Source organism: Glossina fuscipes, unplaced genomic scaffold (genome assembly GCF_014805625.2).
Source record: "Glossina fuscipes isolate IAEA_lab_2018 unplaced genomic scaffold, Yale_Gfus_2 42, whole genome shotgun sequence".
NCBI lineage: Eukaryota > Metazoa > Arthropoda > Insecta > Diptera > Glossinidae > Glossina > Glossina fuscipes.
In genome coordinates, this window is record NW_023998426.1 from 599,833 (window position 1) to 619,033 (window position 19,201).

Sequence of the window (19,201 nt, forward strand, 5' to 3'; positions counted from 1 at the left end):
AATTCAACTAATTTATGAAAATATTTGTTTTACTAAAGATTTCATTTATTATTCATATGTAACGAAAATAAACATATATAGTCAAACCTGTTTTTGTGCGGTTTTTTTTTATGCGCTTTTTTTTGTGCGATTCTTTTTTTTGTGCGGTATATGAATATGGACACATTGAATTTCGCCGAGAGGTTAGGTCAATCTGAACTGTGTTGGCATCACTTTTTTTGCTATCAGTGTGTATGTACACATTGCAACAGCCATTATCATACCTATTGCATCAGTCAATTTCAATACATCCTGCGCCATCTAATAACTTTAGTTAATTGCTGACCTTTTAACCATTAAGACAGGATTAATTTTATAGTGAGATTAAGGGTAAATTAATTGTTTTCCCTATTTAGATATAGTTTTTTATGATTTTTATTTTATTTTTAGTCATAAGTACTCCCTTAAAATGAATAATCGTAATCAAAAAAAAGTGAAAAGAAAGACAATTACATTAGAAACTAAAATGGCAATATTAAATGATCTTATTGAAATGATTGAGGACGAAACCGTAAATGATAGTGACATTATCAATAACTTAACAGATCATGAAGACGGACAAGAAGAACCGGAATCTATTATAGCGGATAAAATATATGCAGGGATCCAGCTTTGCAGCAAATTGGAAAAGCATTTTCTTAAAATAGATAACAATTCTCAAAGAAGTTTGAAATTCCAAAAAGAGCTTCGATTGTGTATATCTGGCTATCGCGACGTTTACAAACAGCTGACCAAACGACCGTCGTCGCAAAAACTTATCACCGACTACATGTTAACAAAAAATAAATCAACTGTAGTATCTTCAAGTGACGAAAGCGATTACGAACCAGTTCATCGCAAAAATATGCGCGTTTTGAACTACGACGAGTAGTATTGAATTGTGTACATTTCTCTTTGTTTAAAATTAGAAATTAAAATTTTTTTAAATGTTTCAATGTGTAATTTAATTATTTATTTTGTTTAGAAAGCACTTTCTTGCTATTTCGTGATGCTTTGACATATTTTCTAAGTGAGACTTTTTTTACGCGGTCCCTCTCTACCGCATAAAAAAAATTTTCTTTAATATGCTGTGAAAAATTATTTCTTATAGCTATTTATGAAGTTTTTGAATATTTTTTTTTGTGCGGTATTTTTTCTGCGGTCCTTATCTACCGCACAAAAACAGGTTTGACTGTATTAAATTGAAATAAAATTTATATAAAAAATTTAAGAAAATTTTTTTAAAAATATAAATACTTTGCTAAAATTTTGAAAAAATTTAATACAAATTCTGAAATGAATTTTATATATATGATGGTAAATCTGAAAGATGGACTGCGTCAACAACCATGAGTAGAAATTTAGGATACACAAAAGAAAAGACGAAAAATATCGCTTGCATTTGTGGAAGAACGTAAAAGTGAAAATCGAATGAATCTCTTCGTCCGCTTATTCTAGAATTTAGTGTTAGGTGCTTGCATGTATTTTGGCCAGTTTTTGTCACATTGAAAAACGTATTTATTGAGAAAAGTTGATACAGTATATATTAGCCAAAATATTTTCCATGATTTTTTACAACTGTTTCTCATCTTTCTGATTGTATGGTCGTGCCGTGTTCGAAAAGTATATTTGTTTGGCAGCTATCCTATCATCGACCCATTTTTGCATTTCTTCAGCATTTCGAAAATGCGTGCCAGTCGAGCCATGCTGCATCGACCTGAATAAATGGTAATCAGCAGACGCTAAGTCGCATGTGAGCTGCAATAGTGTATTCTTGACAACTCTTGCAACGTGCGAGCAAGAGTTGTCAAGCAAGAGGATGTCTTGCGTTAACCTCTATTGCGACAATAAATCGTTTAATTTGTTTACATGACATCGGTAGCAACAGTTTCGTTTGGTTTTCGCGGCTAGTAGTACTCCACGTCTTCCTGATTATATATGTATAATATATATGTATAATAGAACTATGTAGCTACCAACATTCCGCTTCGTTGTCGATGTGAGTGGCTCTTCTGGATGAACCCATGACTTTTCGCGCTTGCGATTGTCGTAGTGGATTACTTATTTCTACTAAGTGGAAAACTGTTATCTTTTGTAAAGAAAGGTCAAAAGTCTTCGAACTTGCATTAATTTTGTCATTTTTACCAATGCCTGTACCGTTGGACAAAATAAATACCAGCACTTATTAAAATTTGAGTAAATAAATATAATCGTATCGAAGACATGCACGGGGCATTTAGAAGACTGCAAGACAATATGTGCAAGCAACTTTTTTCTTCTATGATTCTTCTATCAATTAAAAAAGTGAAATTTGTTTTCAAACTTTAGGTTTCCAATGGAGACACATACGAGCCAGTTTCTTGACTATTGTTGTGGGCCAAAATCTTATGTGCAAAGTAAATGGAGTTTTGCATGAAAGCAAATAAAACGGGAAAGTAATTTGCACATTGCGTATAACATTTGTTACGTACCATGTGTGCCATGTAAACTTCAAAGCAGTCCAAGTCAAAGAAGAGCACATTTCGATTTTGCTCGTAATAGTACATGTATTTAATTTTAGCTTCAAACCTCTTTGCGCTTTGCAAAATTCCCAAAATTTAATAGACAAAAAAAAAAAACCAACTTATATGTATATTGGCCCGTAGCTGAACTTTATTATGCAGGTAAAAGGTAATATTCTTATAATAGCGGCTGCGTTGGCATTACAAGCATTATAATCTACGTAAGCTGGCAGATTAAGGCAAGAAAATAATCTCGATTCTTTGGTATAAAACAAAATTGATTTTTATCCTCACCGAAACTACGGTGATGATAAGGATGCACTATAGTTGCCATTTCATTTGCAACACCCAATAGAACTGTTGTAAAGTACATATGTTTTGTCTCCTTGATTGGCCTAAAACACTTCATCGATTTAATCATATTTGCAAGTATGTGTTGCGGTAAAAGTGAACATAGCCTGCGTTCGTACTCTTCATATATTTCTCTCTTTGCCTACCTCATCGTGAACATTACACATATCGCATAAATGTCGCCTGAAAGAAAGAACAAATTTGATTTTGATGTTTGCCCTCAAAAAGCAAGAGAAAGGACAAATGGTGTAGTGTTACTAAAGACGCCTTTCGATTTGCAACATCCGTAGATGTATCCAAGAGATGTTATATATTTTCTTCACAAGATTGTTATTCTGGGTGGATTCTGTTAAAGTTTAGCATTACGATACGAAATTATATTGAATTCTAAGCTCAAACTCAAAGTAGGACATAAGTGCTATCAAGCACGTTCAAGATGATCTTGTAACATACAACGTGTAGGGCCTAGAACTTGATAGGCCTATTCAACATCGTCACCTAAGATTGCAAATGACTTAGTATTGACCCATCCTCAATCAGTCAAGTGCTATGCCATAATTTCGCCATTCATATAAGCGAGCTGGTTGAGCTCGACGTCAAACGAACTTAGGTCATTGAATTTCCCCCATAAAAATCAACTTGATGTGAGGCGTTAAGCGGATTATTCTTAGTTATTTTTTATTTTTATGGTGTTTCGATCGCAGTTTGAAGCCGTATTCGGAAGTTTCCTTACTTCACGTTTTATTTCCTCGGAAACGACTTTAGGGTATTTTTGAACAATGATAACGACGTTACTTAGCTCTCGTAAGATGTTTGTTATCATATATTTTCGTTCCCTGAGCCTTAGAGATTGTGTTAGTAAACTTACACATAAGCATAGTACAGATATTATTACGTAGCTGCGTAGGAAGATATAATTCATCAGCCTTTGGCAGCATATCCTCAAGACCCTTCAGGCAGTACTTTACAGTTCTCATTCATACATGAGAATTGTACTTTAATTTTGGTCGGGTAAATACTGCGAGCATCGATTAGGACGAGAACATTTTTTTTTCTAAAGCTTTATGTCTTCATTACTTTTTTCGGTACTTCGAATACATGCTTTGTCCAACCAAAGTCATTTTGCACTCTCTTGTCCCAAGCAGCTAAGCTCATAAAAAACAAAGCTCAAAAAAATATTGCCGATGAAAGGTGAGCCAAGTGACCTCCTAAAGATATTATTTGAATCCGCGGAGATGGGCGTCAGCAAATGAGCTGCGCAGAATAAAATACTTAGTTTATCACTAACGACAGACAGTTTTATTGATTTCAATGTATGAAAGAGTGTAAACTGAATGATGAATAATTGAAGTATGGCCTTATTTCTCATACGATTGACAGAGAATAGTAAAAGTATTCTGCTTAGTGATCCTAAATAAGCAAAGAGGAAAAATTGAAAAAATTTGCTACAAAAGTGTTGATTGAATTATAAGCACAATGACAAAGCGAGAGGAATTTTATATACCTTAAAAAAGACTCCTTTACAGTACGCATAAATGAAATAAAATGGGACATGCCCAGGTAAGATGTTAACTAAAGCGAAATCGCATAAAATATGAATCGTATCAATATCTGTCGTAATGTGTTAATACTCCTGCAAAAGTTTCGGACGAGAGTTTCCTAGGTCAAGGCCAAACAATATATTATTTTGAATAAATGCATTTTAGTTGAGACAAAAGATATAATTGATGTTTAAATAGAATTTTAATTATACTTAAAGTAAAATTTTGTGAATAAATTTTTGTTCAAAAAATTATTTCAAAATTAATTTTATTAAATACTGAAGACATTATGGACAGACAGCTAGAGACGGTTAGATCAATTCAGAATCGCTTTCAAAAACTTGAGCACACTAAAAGATGGGTCCATCTCTATTTCTTCTTTGTATTCCATACATCCACACAAACTTATTGGACCCTGTACCACAATTTATTTACGGTATAAAAATTTGATAATTATTTTAATGAAATTTCAAAGAAATTAATTGTGCATACCAGGTGTATAAACTAAAACAATTAGTGAATTTAAAGCTGAATCATCAAGCAAATGTTATTAAAAAGCTCACACATCTTCTTCACTTTATTTTAATATTTCTTCTTCAGACGATTGCGTGATAATATTTTGAGCATTATTTTACTTTATTTATTTATTTTTTTTTGTTTTTTTGTTATTTTATAGGTGTCACGACCAATGCTCGATAAATCGTTTCATCGTAAAGTTCAAAGTCGCAAAATATTTACACACAGGGAATCCTTTGAGACTATTATCGCAAAGACTGAAGAAAAGCTATCAAAATTAATAAAAATAAAAAAAAAAAAAAAAAAAAATAAAAAAAAAAAACAATGAAATATATTCGTAAACTGACTGAACTGGAAAAAACGAAAAAAAAAAAAAAAAAACAACAAACAACAAAAATTTATAAAATTAAGTGCCAGAGTCACGAACATATAAGTTTCGTTGCGAGTGCAACGAACACATACATATATCGAGTTTGTGCTTCTCTTCTAAGAAGTTTAATCGTATGTGATTCATAAGGAATCACAATGACTCAGGAGAAAATCCCACGTATAGAAGGAGAAACGCAAGAACAGACCAAGAGGGCTAGAAAGACGCTGAGCGTGAGTGGGAGAGTGGGAGAGAGAGCGTAAGCTTATAATCAAGAGAAGGAAAGAAAAGAAAAAAAAGTTTTATCGAAGAAAAGTATTTTTTTGTACTGCATTAATTAAATTGTTTTAAATGATTGTTGTTGTTATTTATACAGTGACATACGGAATTTTCTTTAGCATTCTTTTGTATGGTTTATAAAGTCGGGTTTTTCTTTTTTTTTTTGTTTTACAAATAATTTTTCATTTTTGCTTCTTTTTTTTTTTTTTTTTGTAAATATATCTCTCAAGTTTATTTAAAAGCATTCGTCTTCATATAAAATGTTAAAAATACTTTCTTTTCAATATTGTTTTCTTCTTTTATCTGTTGCAGTGTCGTCTGGACTACAAGCAATTTTATATGTCACATCGTCAGAATCCCACACAGCATACACTGACAGAATATATTGATGCCCATAATGCGTACGTGCAACAATTGCATGCCACAAATGCCATGCTTGAGACATACCATTGCGAGACGGTGCCGCAACTGATGCAAGAACTTGAAGAGATCCATAATGATTTATACAGTATTATAGCCGATTCAATATTAAACGGTGCGGATTGTATAGCCAACAAGGTAATCACTGATAAGAGATACATACACACGAATATAAGAATATATTTTCTTATTTATGTATGCGCGTCTATGTACATATGTATATACGTATATATGTACATTTGTAAGCGTTTGTGCGTGTGTGTGTGTGTGTGCGTGTGTGTGTGTGTGCGTAAATGTGTTCTTTTTTTAAGTAACGAAAAGCATTAGCCGCTTAAAGTCAATATGCGACTTTCACCGTAGTAATGCCTGACGGTAGTCGTCTCGGAAATACCGTTAAGTATTACATACGCCTTCGTAAATGTTCCTCTTTTCTCAATTCACTCACTATTACTCTATTTATGCCTTGTGCTAGAGTTCATATTTCTGAATGACGTAGCATTCATCTCAGCAGTTTGTCCCATGTCACTCTTTCTCTTATGACCTGGCTTAACGCGTCCTTCGCAGCTGTGAATTTTGGCCACTTGAATAATGCATGTTCAGCCGAACACCAGGCACGTTGATGTACTGTCATGCCCTCTCGCTCATCCAAGTATTGCCATATCTTCTCAGTAGTTGTGTAAGGTAGTTCACATGTATGTATGTATGGATCTATGCTGATATGCAAACGATGGAATATTTCATGGCTTTTGTTTTATTTAAAAAGCTTTAGTCTTTATTTAATCCTATTCCGCATTGAAGTATTGGTTTCCTCTACTTCAGTGCTCAAGTACTGTGTAATTGGAAATGTAACAGAGGTATGAGATTTTTTCTTTTCCCCTCTAGGTTTTTCTGCTTTCAAACTTTTTTTGTCTTTCTTTTGGTTTTTGTTTTTTGTTTTTTTGTTAACAAAGTATAACAACTAGCTTCTCGTGTGTCATTTGTGTTTATGCACTATTTTGGTTATGTAAGCTTCAAGGATTTATTTAACATTACTTCGGTTGCTGTTATTGCCATTTGGCAAACGATAACATAGCGTAATTTATAGTCCCGTTGTAAATTAGCATCTATTAGAATAAAATAAATAAAAAAATAATTCTTATAGGTTTGTCTTTGAATTTGCAAGAAATGCAAAATACGTTTACTTTTTTTATTATTATTATGTTTTATTTTGCTGGTTGAAGGTATAAATCTCAAAAAAAAAAAAAAAAAATCCATTGATTGTGAATTTAAATATGAAATACGTGACCCCATTGGATCTGTAAACTGAAGCTAATTTATTATGGTTTGAAATATTCGATTTCATTTCCAAGTCAAAGAAAATAGTTGAAGTACAGGAAAAAAGGCAAGAAAAGCAGTTTCGGCTTTGTCGAATCTCTTACGCCTTTCCTCTACTATTTTAGTTGATTGAGAAAAGATTGAAATAGAAAACAAGTAACTTAACTTACATACTTTGCACACAATCATCCATTTCGTTGGAATAAACGTTGAGCATTTTCCATATCTTTGCTATAACGTATGGGCAGTGAGTAAAAGGCCAGAAAAAGGCCCAAAGGTGTTTTTAATTTATATTGCATTATAGGCCTGTCTCTTGACAGATATAGTAGATTTTCAATAGTAACGTGCGTGCAGAAGCTTGCACTCTTTCTGAGAAAATTGCAGCTAATAGTTTTATTTTTGCGGCCGTACGGACCCTTTGAAATCGATTCAATATTTAAAGATGATGAAAAATTTTTACCCTTCATGGGATCTTCGAAGCTTCTTTCCATGTGTTGCAAACGTTTCGATGAAATGAATATACCTCGTTCCTTCGGTGGTGGGCAATAGCAATGCAGATTTGAAAGAGAAACTGATGTAAGTCTACTTTTGCATATATCAAAAATTCTATAAATAACAAGTAAAAATAGTGCAGTACGACACGTCCCCCCGTTAAATACTGCACTTTATCCTACACTTATCCATATATCGACGTTATATGAGAAGTGATCGATATAGTGATCCAATCCAAAGAATTGTCAATGGCATTCCTACGTGTCGGTGTAACAAATTTTATCAAAATATCTCAAAAATTTTGGCATATGGATTGAACACGAGAAAACAGGACGGACAGACAGACAGACAGTTTGGATCGATTGAGAATCATTTTCTGAATCGTTCGGTATCATAAAAGTTGCATCTATTTAAGCTCATTTTGGGTGTTGCATACATCCACACAAGCTTACCGCCTCACAGGAGCTTAAAGAAGGGTTATAAAGAGGAAGTAAATATAAGTTCACTTGTCTTTGTATTGGAAAACATTTTACAATTTTTGAAGATTGTGAAATCGAAAGTGATACGAGTTCACTTGCAATGTGCAAAAACACGGTCCGCTCATTTCAATCTTTTGTACCTACAATGCTACCTGGATCACTGCCGTGCCTGCCGTGTGTAGAGAGAATGCCATTTGAATTGAAAACAAAAAAACCATTTATTGTAGACATAACAGAATAGTTTGTTTTTTTTATAAGTTTTATCAGATAATATTAATAACATTCATAAGGACAATAACCGATCTGATAAAGTATTTCGTAGAAAATAAAAACATCAAAGGATCTGTTAATGCGCTGAAAGAATTTCGAAAACTTTGGCTTTAATTTCAAATCGGCTATGCTTTCGTAAGATGCGTGAAGAAATCGTTAATTTACTACATGATAATAATCACTAGATTAGCAGACTTATATCAGCTTTATGCGAAAATATTCTATGCCTGTTTTTTTTGTAGTTGAAAGCTTTTTCATTGGAATAATATTTTCAAGTTACATTAGTCTATTGATCTAAGACATTTTAGTAGTTATTTGATCTTCAAAGCATATCCTCGGATACTGTTAGTGAAAAAGGAAGCTTAAGACTATAGAAGAAAGTTAAAAAAAAAAGATCGCGCATGAGGTCCATGGGGTAACCATGGCTGATTTTGCTTGCTTTTGTAACTATGCTGCTAAGGGGAAAACCTTTATGACAAAATATCATTTTATAGAAAGAGTTTTTGAATCACAACGTCAAGTGAATAGACTAACTTAAGCCTAAAGTGACTTTCATTTACAAACATTTTTGTGTTATTAACATTTGCAATATATCCAATATATTATTAGCCATGGTAGGTGCATATAAGAGATAAGAAAATTATATTCAGTTCGGATCTTGGATACCAATTACGATTTATTTTATCATAGTAATACCAATTTTATTGTACTTCATTACTTTTACAAAACTTCCAATCCTTCCTTTAGATATGAAGTCCATATCTACGATCAGGAAAGTGTCAGCAAGAAATTTACATAGTTAGATAGACGGACAAACGAACAGAAAGATGTACAAGTTCGTATCGATTCAAAATTGAATGCTGATCGGAGTGAATGAAGCTTCCTTCCGGTTGTTGCAAACCTTACGACAAATTAAATACATCCCCATCCTTTAGTGGTGGATGTACAAAATGACATCAACAAATGAATAGTTGAGTTTATTAAGAATTAATTTCATATACGAGTATAATGTAAATGAAAAGTATATGAACTATGAGAAGTAAGCAAAAGATTTATTTTGCATTTACTTTTAACATAATAAAGCATTCATGATAAATGGCGTATATGTAGGGCGGTAAAGTTTAAGTAACATTACATTTTTCTCTTTATATGCATCCCGCAGTAACAACAGATGGGCGCCTTATGGTAAAAAAGAAAGAAAAGAACTTTATAGCGCTTAAATATTCTGACGAAGGTTTTCCATAAAATTTTTCTTAAAATTATAGAAAAACAAATAAGAAAATTATATTCGGCAGGGCCGAATCTCACATACTCATCTTGACTAAAATCCTTGGTGACCCATGCGTTTATTTATTGTCATAAAAAAGTAAATGGGATAACATTTATCTTTCATTTTTTACTTCACTAAATGGCATTGGTAAGAAAATTTATCATATCGTATGTCCACCGTAGTTAATTTAGAATTCATCCACTTACCTTGTCGCTTTCTACTCTCCAAGTCTTTTCATGCGATGCCTACTATATCAACGGCATTGTAGCGAAAAAACGAATTAACTACGTTGTGATCGTCATCATAACTAATTTAGATCTAACCCACTTACCTTGTCACCTTCCATTCGCCAAACCCTTATTTTATTTGATACCCACATCGCTGGTATTATTAAGAAAAAATTATCGCTTCAGGTCGTGGTGTCCTCCGTATTTATCTTAGAATTTACACATTTTTAGGCAGATAGTTTATATTCATTTAAGAAATGTACAAAGTAATTCTAAACATTCTGTCTCGTTTGCCTTATAATTACTAAGCATTACTTTTACCTCTTGGTTAGGTATTTTTGCATGTGTGGAGTAGAGTGTAGATGTGAAAAATTTTAGTCTTGAATCTTTTCTAATTTGTGAGTAATGAGCACAAATCCATAAGTTTTTGCTTAAAGAAACGGTGTTGCGTACACTTTGCGCTTTGTTGCCGGCATGGAATCTAAACAGTTTGGCCTATTTTCCTATACAAGCCTGCGTGCAAAAACTCCCAAGGTGTCTACCGAGGAGAGTGTCAACAATATGCACCACAAAAACATACAGACGGGCAGACATGGCTTAATCAATTCAGAATTTCATGCTGATTAAGAATATATGAACTTTTTAGGATCTCTGAAACTTGTATTTGGGTGTTGCAAACGTTATGACAAAAGGAGTATACCATTCCCAGTTCTGTGGTGGTTATAAAACAAAAGTTTTATTTAGCAGTTTTTCAATCTATTTTTATAATATCTCTGTTTGCGTTTCACCCATTTTCTGCCATGACTACCAAAATCGTCCTAGCGATTCAGTTGAGCTTCTTACCTTGCATAAACCATAAATTTGCTGTCTTGTATTAATATTCGAGAAATTTTTTTCAAGCGTAAAAAAAAAAAAAAAAAAAAAAACTGCCGCCTGCTCTTCTTGACTTAATACGCTTTAAAATTGAGAAAATCTATACCGAGTGTGTATGAACATTTGCCTGAAGGGCTTTTGTAATGTGTTTTCAAGTAATTGAGAATTTTTTAGAAAAATCTTTTATTCTTTGCATAATTTGTCTTTGAGTCTGTATTCAATTAGTTTTTTTTTTTTTTTTTGCTTTGCATAGTTTTCTTGTGGAAAAATTGCTTGTTTGTGGTGTTCAACGAGTGCATTTTTTTTCAATTTCCTTTATTTAAACGAAACAAGAGTACTTATAACTCAGTTTCGTTTTTTTTTTTTTCCATATCTCCTATTTTAAGCAAAACAACCGGAACACGTGTACGAGAGGCAAGTAGGCAGGACAAATAAATGCAGTTCCAAACGATTGAAAAAAAACAATTTTTTTTTAAAAATTTTTTTTTTACTTTTACTTTGGTCCTATAAGCAAAATAATTGAATTAGTATGCTTTCGTCCTTCAGAGTTGTAGAAAAATTTCCATTTCAGAAATCCTTTATCTTCTTTTATCTAAAGTGGTAGAAATAAACAAATGCTTATGTGCACATGCATACGAGGTCATATACTTACTTGTATTTAAATGAATATATCATTACTAACTCTCTACTTACTTTTCTTCTTATTTGTTGTATCTCTAATAATTTTTCATTAAAATAAAAGATATACAAAAGCAACAAGTTAAAAATCAAAACAAAAATAAAAACAACAACATTAATTTATATCCCTATTCGTACCATTCATTCGCTCTCTTTCTCTCTCTCTCTCTCGCTCTCTCTGTGTGTTTTTTACAGTGAACATAGTATATAAACATGCATTCACTTAAGTATAAGCAGCTTAACATGGGTGTGGGTGGGTGTGTGTGTGTATGTGTGTATGTGTATGTGACTGTTTGTTATTAGTAACCATTTGCGGAAAGGGGTCGGTAAATTTACGTGTTTCTTGTTGGGGCGTATGTTTATTTATATTGTGGATGGAGAGTACATGCGGCGTTATATGTGTAATTAATTTTTATATTTACGATAATCATACGCAATGTGTTATACAATATTTAAACTAAAAAGAGAAATATTTATTAAGAGATGTTAGAATAATTATGAATGGAGAGGTTGATGGATTAAGTTAGTATTAGAATTATTGCACATGGAATTTATGAAAGGAAAGATACTTATACCCTACATCATTTATTGTAAGATTAGGTTTTTGCGCACGTATGCAATACATGAGGTGATGTAAGATAGAGTCATCCTTTAATTATGCATTAATTAAGCAAATCTGCCCGTCTGTCCATCCGTTATGTTGATTCAGATGTTTTTGTGGTTAACCAAGATATTACAATTTTCAAGATATTTTCCTCAACATTGACTTGAAGTTGTTATTACAAACCAAAGCAATTACTACACATGGATTTACGGCACCAGGGAGCATTACAATCTGTTCATTATATTTTATATCACTTATCGTAACATTTAAGTTTGTGGCGTCATATGCAGTGATGTCCAGCTCTCTTTTCGTTTTATAAGTGTTTAGTTACGTTCATAGTTCGCCTACACTTTACAACTTTCGAGATACTTTCACGATCTTTGGTACTTTGATATATTTTAGAGCTAAGTTCGCAAGTTTTTGGAACTACAAGAAATTAAATCATTTTTACAATCACTCTCAATAGAGTAGAGAAAGCAGTTGTTTTGATAAATTAATTATAAAAAAAACATTTCGCATTTCTCGACAAAAATCAGTTAAAAATGATATCAAACGGGTGTAGATAATGCGGACAGCATTGCAGATGAGTCCTTAAACGTTCTCCTAGAAAAGCATAAAAACAAGTGTTTATATGGCACCAACGCAAACGTTTTAATATTCAACGATGAAAGTTGGTCTAGAATAGCAATAAGACTGAAAAACTTGTTGTGCTAAGTTTGAACGACCTTGAGCTCTATTACTCCAAATATCTTCATTATAATAATACTCAGGAAAATTAGATTTTACAAGGCATTCAGTTTTCCAATATTTTGTGATGAAAATATGCAAAGAATTGTGTTAGATAAAGTGCAGGAAGGTATTCAATGATCGGTTTTGCCCAACTATGATGTTTTAAATGGTGCTATCAACGGTTCCTTTCCCATCATTCTATTATTTGTTTAGGGGGGATGGGGGGGAAGGTAGTAAGAGAAGTTTACATGAAATGAAAGTTCATTTAATTTTTCTCTGTCTTGTTTATTTTTTTTGCTTTAGGCTTCAGATCAGTCTAAACGTTATAACAACTTAACAGCGCAATGTACTTCCATCTCACCCACGCAGGATTTGCAAAATTTTGTGCATATTCTAGCGTTACCATCGCAAGCACAAAAAGTACCAAAACGAGCCTTTGCCCCCCCCGCAACCACCCGGTGAAGCCGATGATACGGGTGAGGTAAGACCAATTTCGCTCTCGTTGCGCTTATAGCAAAAAAAAAAAAAAAAAAAAAAAACATTTTATCATCTACTGTTTGTGTTTGTAATCAAAATATAGGAAATAGCGCCAATTTTACGTAATGAATTGGTATTCGATAGACATTCAAGCTTGTCATTGCGTTCCGCATTGGAATCACTGAAACGTGAAGCTATTGATTTGGAAATGCAAATACGGCAACTGCAGGTAACCTTTGATTTATTTATATATACATATACATATATATATATATGCTTACGTATATTTGTGTGTTTACAGATAAGATAGATTTGTTTACTTCATTGTTGTTGTTATTGCTTTTGTTGTTATTTATGCTTTTAATATTATTTTTATCTCTCTTTGACGCTACAATACAGGACGCCGTTGATACGTTAAATCGTACACAAATACGTGGCATTGAAGGCCAACTGTATAATAAAGTTAATGAGATGCAAGAGGATCTGTCTATGAAGAAATTCGATTTACACACCAAACAACTGCACTTGGCAGCCATTAAAACTCAGGTGAGTTTAACAAGTGATTTATATGTTACGACTTTCAATTGCATTCCTTTAGATTTCTATATCTGCCTATTACCTTCAAGTTACGAGAAGAAAGTTTTTTTTCTTTTTCCATTGTTTTACTACTCACTCTCTCCTTTTCCATAGCAAAAAGTGAGTTTTGTTTCCCTAAGTTTAACTTGCGAAATTTTATGTTGATTTAATTTACCATGAAAGTTATCGTTACAGTTGCAATGTTGTGTGGCAGTCAACTGGTTTTCATTTACAAACTTTTCCTCCACTGTTTTATCGTTTCGCTTATGAAAATGTTTTTGCTGCTGTTGACGCCACTGTTCCTAGGTTTGTGACGAGCTAACTAAAACTATTTTGTTTCTTAAGCTGCATTTAGTGTGAATTTGAATAAATCAAGTCCTTGCAGTTTTTGTTAATTTCACTTAAAAGAGGTCTCGTTGATTTCGCTTAATTTAACTTTTTTTTAAAAGTTAAAAATGTTCGATATTGTTGATTTTCTTTACTTATTAATTAGATCGATCACTCAATAAGGTCGTAGAATTAGAGGCATTTTTTTGTTGGCAACTTTGTCATTCAATCGCAGTAAGAATGCTATGTAAAGTTCACCATTGATCCTTTGTCACTTTTAGTACCATGCGCATCCTAAAATAGGGACACATAGTCTTCGTAGCCCACTTTTACGCTTTTCGCCCCCTTTGAAGAGTTTTCACCGCTTGCTGCCCGCCTCGAGTAGAGGTAACGCTCTTAAACCAATCGAATCCTTTTCTAAAATTTCTTTTTCTCCCTTGCTTTCCTTGTAGTAATTCAAAATTCCATTATGTTGCTTTCAACTTTTTTTCTTACTGAATGCTTCTTATAAGTAGTACTACGATGTTTACACAGACAAATGGCCACAATTGTCACCGGTATCCATAACCTAATTACAGATTGTGGCATCGCTCTACTTTTCCTTCTTCATTTTTTCGAATCTTCCCAATCAGTCATTTTCAAGGAACGTACGGCCACGTTTAAGTTCATACAGCCGAAGAGTAAGAAAGCAATCTTGTTACTTACTAACCTTGGCAAACTTGTGGTATAATGTTTCTGCTATTGATTGATCGGCCAAAATGAACGATTCGATGCTGGCACTATTCTGCAATTTCTTCGTATGAACGACACAATTCGATTAAGTCCATCTAATTGACACGTATAACTTATCTGAAAGCGAAATATGGATGAAAATATAATGAAAGCAAAGTGCTATCATCATTATCGCCATGTCTTTGCGAAAGTTAAAATGTTCCATCACATCCTCGCTTATTAAATATTCATATAACATAAATTTTATTGATTTATATTGAATTTATTCTTAATTTATTGGAAAAAGAAAAAACAAATAAGCAAGCGTTGCACTTATCCACTGATTCTGCAGCTTCTAATCGCTGCGCAAGCAGAATTTTTATAATTATTTTATTTTCGATTAATTAAAAGAATTTTATTGAATGGAAAGTAATGGCTCATAAATTTTTTTATAAAAGCTGCTTGAAATATTCCATTCTGGCATAGTCGACTATTAAATACTACAGTATACATCGTTACGATAAAAAAATTATTCCTTGATGTCGCCCTTTATATGGAAAGATGTTCGAGAAATAAATCAATTCGATCAAAATTTAAGACAGTATGTTCATGTTTGGCATATGACATTCTGGGCCAGTATGCATCAGATGAATCCTTGTGTTTTGCCCAAACACATGCATAGAAAGGATATCAAAAAACGAAACTATTCCATCCATTCTTTACGGCGTTGTGTCAAAAATGTATTTTCTTATATAAAAGAATTTTCATAAGCAGGCCGTTATCTGAGAAATAATCATAAAAATCATAGGTCGAGCAGATATCTTTCTAATAAGTGTAACCCTCAGCACAAAATATATTCATGTGCACTGGGCGTAATCAAAATATCCGCAGCCATTAAAATAATACATTGACAGATATCAGAGAGATGGAGGGACAGACAGATTTGACTCGATATCGTTTGATATTATAAAAAATTATTTGTTTTTTTTTTTTTTTAAATAAAAGCAAGTAAGGAGAATATATTCGGGCAAGGCCGGCCATTAGAAACCCTACACCACTTCACCTAGTACAGTTATTCACTCGTATTAGTAATAGTACACATACAAAAATTGAACATTACTTTTACGCAAGAGCAGACCTTCGATGAAAGTCTACATATTGAGGGATGACCGAAACATTGCATGACGTGACTCTAATTTAGAAAATTTGATTTACTTTCTACAAATTTTATATTTCGTCATTAAAAAGTAGAAAATTCCTTTCCATATAACGACTTCCTTTTCATGGCAACATGGCACGATATGATGTGGTGGTGTCTAAAAAACAGACCTATACAGTCAAAAAAATAAGGCGTTATATGGGGTTTGTTTAAAAAAGTGGACCAAATTCAAAAATTTTCATCGGTGTGCGTGCTTGGGTCAAAGCAAGTCAGTGTACGTAAATTCATCAAAATATTTCGAAAATTGCGATCTGTAGATTGAACACAAACTTTCCATGGGCAAGCATCAGACGGATAGTCGGACAGACAGACTTGCCGGCAAAGCAAGCAAGACTCGATTTTTCATATTCTTAAGGTATTATTTGCTTGAAGTTTCCGTACCATTTCCGAGCTTTGAAAGTTTTTTGGAAGAAAAGTTTCTTTAAAAGAAATGTTATGCGAGGAAATTTCTAAGACCAACGAAAGTTTTGTTATTGCGGGCGAAAGTTCTCATCATACTAACTTTTCAAATTCGAATACTATCTGTTTGTTAATGCTTTCCTTAAGATTTATGAAATTATTTAGTATAGCAAGGACACGGAAGAAAAGCTTGTGTATAAAATGTCGAAAAGCATAAATAAATTCGAAATTTGAAAGCCTCAGAGCACAGAGAAAGCTTTTGATATAAACATTCACTGTTGTATTGTGGACAACAACCAGCGACTTGTTGCTCATTTAAGTTTCTCTTTCATCCTCCAGCTGTTGTCAATCCATTAACTTTCTTATGACCCAGTAACATGCACTGAATGCAGCTTTAATTAGAATAATAAAAAAATCCATATATAGGTTGAATCTCAATATGACGCTTCTCCTTAGAGAGCGCATGTGACCAAATCTCTCAATAAACGGATTATATTGTTACAATAACAAGTTGTGGGCTGCTGGCTAAAGAGTGAAAGTGTTTTGTTAAGTTTAGTGGCAAGTGAGTAAACGAACGGATAATGTCTTAAAAGCTATATACAAAAAAAAAAAAAAAAAAAAAAACAAAAACAAAAAAAAAGCGCATTAAATTAATTTTTATAACGAATGAAATGGAAAACAAAAAAATTTCAAGAAAAAAAAAAAAAACAATAACTAAAATAATAATAATAATAATCGAAATGAAATCTTAAGAAGAGAAATAAAAAATTTAAAAAAAGTTTAAAATTATTATTGTTACTTATGTAAAATGAAATAATAAACGGGTGCTATGTGAAACGCGAGATAAGCACTTGAAAGAGTTGTGAAGTAGAGAAGCATGTTAAAAGGCTTCGCAAACAAAACAAAAACCAGCCTTAAATAAATCTTAACGCACAACAGTTAAAAAGTTTTTTTTTATTTAATATAATAAAATTTAAAATTATTTTTGATTTTTCTAATATACAAACAATACTAAAGAGACACTGAAGCAATTTTTTATATAAAAAATGTACAAAATCATTATATTTATGTACTGACTGACATGTTGTTGCCTTATGTTCGCATACGATAATAAGAGAAAGAGATAGAATACAAAACAGCATACATTTCGTATAAACAAAAAATATACGTTGGTGTAAGGAGAAAGTATGTGCAAGTAGGTGTATGTGTAACGTGAATATACGCGTGTGTGTGTGTGTGTGTGTGTGTGTGGTGTAAATATATGTATATAGATGAGAAAGAGAAATTCAACTTCAACACTGGCAGAAGAAAGAAATCCAATGCAATAAAACTGTTATGTTCTTAATCGTTACAATCAGTCACGTGCTATCATTCAAACCGTGCAGCAGCCGTATGAAGAACCAACCGCTTCTACTTAACTTTAACTGAATTTCCTTCGTTTTCATTTCAAAAACTTATTTGTACAGTGCGTTTGTGTGTGCGTGTGTGTGTGTGTGTGTGTATGTGTATATGTTTGCGTTTTAATGGATGTAACTGAATGAATGTCTGCTGCCGTTGCCGCTGTCACTGCCGCTGCTGCTGCTATTGCTATCGTTTTTGTTCTTGTTGTTGTCGAAGTTGTTGGTATTGTTGCTTCTCTTGTTATTGCATAAAAGTTCGCACTTTGTGAATGAATTTTTCGTGTTATAGTGGTTTATCATTGTCGTCGCCGCCGTCGCTGTTGCTGTTGTTGATGATTACGATGATGATAATAATAATGATGAAATAAAGCAAAAAAAAAAAAAAAGAAAAAGAAAAAGAAAAACATAAAAACAAAAATAAAAATAAAAACAAACAGACAAACAGACAATAATCAGTGAAACGTTAATGTAAAAAAATGAAAGAAAAACGGATTTAAAATACAACAACAACAATAAATATAGACACGTTTGTTGCACTTACGAATTATAAATAATATGAATGTGTATGTATGCGTATATGAGTGTGTACATGTGATTAAATGTAGATACAATTCTATTGTCAATCTATTTAATTAAACGTAATGCTGTTAAAAAATAATATAAAAGAGAAATAAACAAATATATATTTTCTTGTTTTTTTTTTTTTTTTGGGCAAATCTTACAACAATAAACTAAACTAAATACTCAACGCACACATTTTTAAGCCTTGATATATACTCTTTAAGATAAATATATCATAAAATTGTTGTAGAAACGTTAAGGAATTTCTTTATAAATTAATAAAAAAAAAAATAAAAATAAAAAAAAAATAATTTTATTCTAAATATAATTTATTCAAGAAAAGGCAAAAAAAAAAAAAAAAAAAATAAATAAATGAAGAAATAAAAAAAATTTTAGAATGCATTTGCCACAAGCTTTCAAATGAAAATTTCCTTATAGGCAGGGTATCCCCAATGCATAAACGTTTAAGCGTGTAAACGTTTAAAAAATTTTCAAAAATCTTAAATAAAAAAAATAAATTTTCCGTAAGTACCACCAAAATCTACGCTGAAAATTGTACTTTGTTGTTTTTTTTTTTTTTTTTTTTTTTTTTTTTTTTTTTA

General features: G+C 32.3%; 1 protein-coding gene across 1 annotated transcript in view; it reads left to right on the forward strand.

Moving 5' to 3' along the window:
- LOC119636958 overlaps nucleotides 1-19,201 on the forward strand; it is a 282,667-nt gene that overhangs the window by 43,650 nt on the left and 219,816 nt on the right. Inside the window, 6 exon segments of the mRNA XM_038032717.1 lie at nucleotides 5,088-5,204; nucleotides 5,886-6,131; nucleotides 13,233-13,379; nucleotides 13,381-13,410; nucleotides 13,510-13,635; nucleotides 13,806-13,952. Of these exon segments, the coding sequence (XP_037888645.1) occupies nucleotides 5,088-5,204; nucleotides 5,886-6,131; nucleotides 13,233-13,379; nucleotides 13,381-13,410; nucleotides 13,510-13,635; nucleotides 13,806-13,952 (813 nt within the window).